We start from the raw sequence: 4,294 nt of genomic DNA, 5'->3' as shown, positions 1-4,294 counted from the left end.
AGAGAGGGTCTGGTGTCAACCAGAGCAAATCTCAAATTTGCCGGAAGTCCGTCAGGGTTTACCCAGGCTATCTTTCTTGTACATTGGCAACATTTGTATTGTATCTATGCATGTATATTCTCTTTCCCCTACCAGAGTTTTGTATGTTTTTTTGTCAGTAATAAAAAAAAATCTTCTGTATTTCTACTTCCTGTTTTAATATCCCATCTCAACTGTAGGCGGTGCTGTGAGTCTCCACACATTTTCCATACTCATGATTCCCCCCACAATTTACCCCAACATGATTACTGGGAATCTCACAGTAGGCCTACTAGCGTGCTTGCTGTATAGGCTAAGGTTGGTGTGCAAAGCGGGAAACAGACAGTCACAGGGGGCCTCAGGTTCAATGTGTGTCAGTTGGTTTGGGACAATTTAATTAATTGCAAATTTGTTCAGGAATATGCTCTACAAAATGACCTGAAATGATAAGAGACTAAAGTAGATGCCTGCATTATTAACCCCTGAGGCAGTGGGAGAGTGGAGAGTGTCCCTGTGAAAATCTAGTTTCAAGACTTTTTGAATATTTCCGTTTATAGTGTTATGGACTGTATATAGATCTAACACAATGAAGGTGCCAGGTATAGTAGGCTATGGCATGTGCATGAGCCATGAAGTCCATGGGGGCCCAAAGCTCATTATGCCCAGAGGCCCCCTGGTTAGTCAGTCAATTAATTGGTTGGACTATCTCAGCATTTCTCAGTCTTGGGGGTCCGGACCATAAATCTAAAGATGATTAAATGTATAAGAATAAAAAAGTATTTCTGGTACGTAAAATGTATAATGTAAATCATTGTCTCCCATTTTTGCTTTTGTATTGTAAAATCCTGGATAGTTTAACCTTTTTCAGGAGTATCAAAATCCTTCAAATGAAAAAAATCATTTCAACAACATCCACAAAGGACGTAATTGATGATGAGCGGTCACAAGTAGACTTTTTTTGAGGGCTCACAAACCAAACATGTTGGAAACCACTAAACTACACTATCCACAGAATAATTTAAGTGTGTGTGCTGGGGTGTGTGCATAGCCTATTACTTTCACATTCACAGATAGGCTTGTGTACTTTTTAAAGACTTTATGTATGGCCTAAACATAAAGAATTGGAATGTTTGTGCATCTGCAATTGTTCATCCTGTATATCAGATAATGTGCATTGTTTTCCTGCTTGTAATGTTTTGTCGATCCACTGAAGCATTACCGCTGGAGCTGAAAGTTGTGTGTGCGCTTCAGTGGAGGTTCTCTATTAAATCTCCAGTTCTAACCCATATGCTTGACAAATAATTTGCAAATCGATCAGGCCTGTGCAGCTGCTCTGTTGGAATAAGCCCTATTAAAGTGAGAAGAGGATATACCTAACATTATGTCTGCTATTGAATTGCATTAATCATTCTAGATTAGGCTAACACAGAGGGACTGTTTTGTTGGACTACACACTAATTAGACCTGTTGGGTTGGATAAACAGTTTAATAGTGTTTAATAGTGCTCTAAGGCATGAATTACTGCAACTAAAGCAAACCATACATTTTTACCAATGCGTTTTATTGTCCAACAAAAATACTGGTGATTGACGTTAAGGCAAAAGTAGCTTTTAATTTACAACATTAAGTTAAATAAACTTAATCCATGCAATAATATGTTGAAAAATAATCAATGGCACATTTTATTTGCTGCGTTATATTCATTATATTTTACATAAGTAGAAAAGAATGAAACACAAATCAATCAATGAAGGGATTTCATTTTGCAAAGCTGTAAACTTAGCCACTTTCATTGATCAAAGCATGTACTGTACTGACAAGCGTGTGTTGCCTCACAGAGGCAACATCGCAAAAGCCAGTAGACTAATGCTTTCATTCTTTGACTTGGTTTTTAACATAAGTAGCCTAATTAACGGAATAAATACTAAATCATTCTAATAATAACTCGTTAATAAAGTTCAACATAGGGAACGCACTCTAATGAAAATCATACAGCGATAGTCAGTTTGGAGGACAATTACGCAGAAGCTTTCCAAAGAAACAAGCAGCAGATAAATGCTTTGCAATGATTATACAGTAACCGTTGGCCAAAGAAAAACGGTGGCACAAACGTTTAAATGATGTAAATTATTTTTTTCATTTTTAATAATTCATTATGGTCACATATTTATTTGTTTACAATAATACAGCAGTAAACGCACACCAGACTTGGGTTTAATCTACTCTTCCACTAAATCATCCTCGGGTGCAAACCTTTTACCCGGGTGTTGTCTCTTCTCGTCGACATGACTCTTGTTGATGTTGTCTAAAAAGTCGAGCAGCAAACTCGTCTTTCTGCAGCTCGTATGGTCCAATACATCACACGGACTGTTTGTGCCTAAATCCGGATTGGAGTTATCCCAAAAGCGTTTTCCGGGGTGCTGACGCTTTTCCAACTCAACGAGGTCTTCGTCTCCATCCGCATCCGCATCCCACTCCCCATCGTCGTCCTCATCCTCGGGATGACGCTTACCTGGGTGCTGGCGTTTGCTGTGCAGCACCAGGTAGCGCTTTCCCGGATGCTGTCGTTTTGAAAGTTCGCTCAGGAGCATTACGGGGTTTTCGGAAATCTGTCCCGTCGTGAAGCGCTTTCCCGGGTGCTGCCTTTTCTGGAGCTCCATGAACGAGTGCATTTCATCTTCGCGTTTACCCGGGTGCTGTCTCCTTTGAACATCCAAGTACTGCTCATCCTCGTCTTCTTCTCTCCTCCCCGGATGCTGGCGCTTCTCAAAATCCTCGCTGTACCTCTTACCAGGATGCTGTCGTTTTGTCACCCATTCTGCCTGAGAGGAAGATCCCTCTGGAGAAAGGAAAACATTATTTAGGTTACTCCAAGTAGCCTAAAGTCTAGTTTAATATTCCTTTACTGCAAAAATGTGTTTCCCCAGCTTGTCTATGTCGTGCGTAAATTGCGCACAAACGAATGCTGGTGGTCTATCTTACTTGAATCATATCAAATTGGAAAAAGATGATATGCCATTTTCATGTTTCATTCGATTTTTCATTATTTTTTTGATGATTATAATTATTTTGCAGAAAACAAATCCAAAAGTACGCGTAAAACTCAACACGACTTGGAACATTACTTAGAACTTTAGTTAAAGACTTTTAGTTTTAAACATGAGACATTAAATTTGATAGCAGGTTTAAAACCATAAAACCTTTTTTTAAATACTGTTTGGCACTATTTTGGATCAAATCAGTCGTTGCCTGTAAAATTGATCAAACATTTACGCACCGTTTCTGCCGTCTTCATCCTGCATCTTTTTGAGAATGGACCGTAACAGGATACTTTCTGCTCTCTGTAGTATGATGTCGTCTATGGTCCTTCCGTCCGTCTCGTCCTCAGCGGGGATGCCCTGTCCTCCAGATACAGTCAAGTTGCAGAGCACGAGGGAAGCCAAGATGAGCAGACATGCCGTCTTCATTGTAATTTAGTTGGTCGTCTGATGAAGAAAGAGATGGGACATAATATATAACAGATTAGATTCCAGGGGGGCAAGGTGATCTCTCTAAACATGGCTTAAAATTGTTTTCTTCTGAGAAGAGGTGTTAAACAATCGGAGGAGAAAATTGGTCCAGTGCAAAATTGCAATTCTGACCAGTGACAAGTTCTTATAAAATCCTTAAACAAGTCAACCTGCATAGAAACAAATGGAGTAATGTATTTAATAATTACTAAAGCATTTTAAACTTGTTTTACAGAACAAATAGATGTAAACTGAACCTCACGCTGTCTAAAAACGAAAAGTCGAAATAAAATTCGAATAACACAATAAATGTGACCCACCCAGAAACAGAGCCATCAACCCAAAAGATAGACATATTTACTATAAGGGTTTCTACTGAGGTGCGCCAGACTTACCTGGGAAGTATCCAAAGTCTCCTCTTTCCCAACGTCTGTTGAGCGCACAGTGATGATAGTTGCTCTCAGCCTCAGCGGTTGGTGAGCCGGAAAGGCCAGTCTGGAGGTATGAGCAGATAACTTCCCGTCTCAGCATTTATACTTACCGGTCACTGTCGTCACACCAACGCTGGAGTCATTTTTCGGGATCCCTCGACCCCACTGATGTCACCAAGTCGTGCGCAACTGGATGTGGCGAATGATCGCCCAATAGGGACCGCTGCCCAGTTTTTCATTTGAAAAACAAATAAAAGCTAGAGTATGAGATAGACAGCAAGCACTACAGGATGACTGGATAATATGAATTCATGCTTAAATTGTGTATTTTAGACC

General features: G+C 39.9%; 1 protein-coding gene across 1 annotated transcript; it reads right to left on the bottom strand.

Annotated features, from left to right (window-relative positions):
• Nucleotides 1-2,237: 2,237 nt before the first annotated feature.
• On the bottom strand, nt 2,238-4,004 carry trh (thyrotropin-releasing hormone). The gene is made up of 3 exons (XM_028583959.1): nt 3,923-4,004; nt 3,296-3,503; nt 2,238-2,857 (listed from the first exon to the last, which is right to left on the bottom strand). Exons 2-3 carry the CDS (start codon nt 3,483-3,485, stop codon nt 2,238-2,240), a joined length of 810 nt encoding a protein of 269 aa, XP_028439760.1. The 5' UTR covers nt 3,486-3,503; nt 3,923-4,004.
• Nucleotides 4,005-4,294: the final 290 nt, after the last annotated feature.

Source organism: Perca flavescens, chromosome 7, assembly GCF_004354835.1.
Source record: "Perca flavescens isolate YP-PL-M2 chromosome 7, PFLA_1.0, whole genome shotgun sequence".
Taxonomy (NCBI): domain Eukaryota; kingdom Metazoa; phylum Chordata; class Actinopteri; order Perciformes; family Percidae; genus Perca; species Perca flavescens.
Note: the sequence above shows the minus strand (reverse complement) of the source record. Positions and strands in the feature narration are given on the sequence as shown.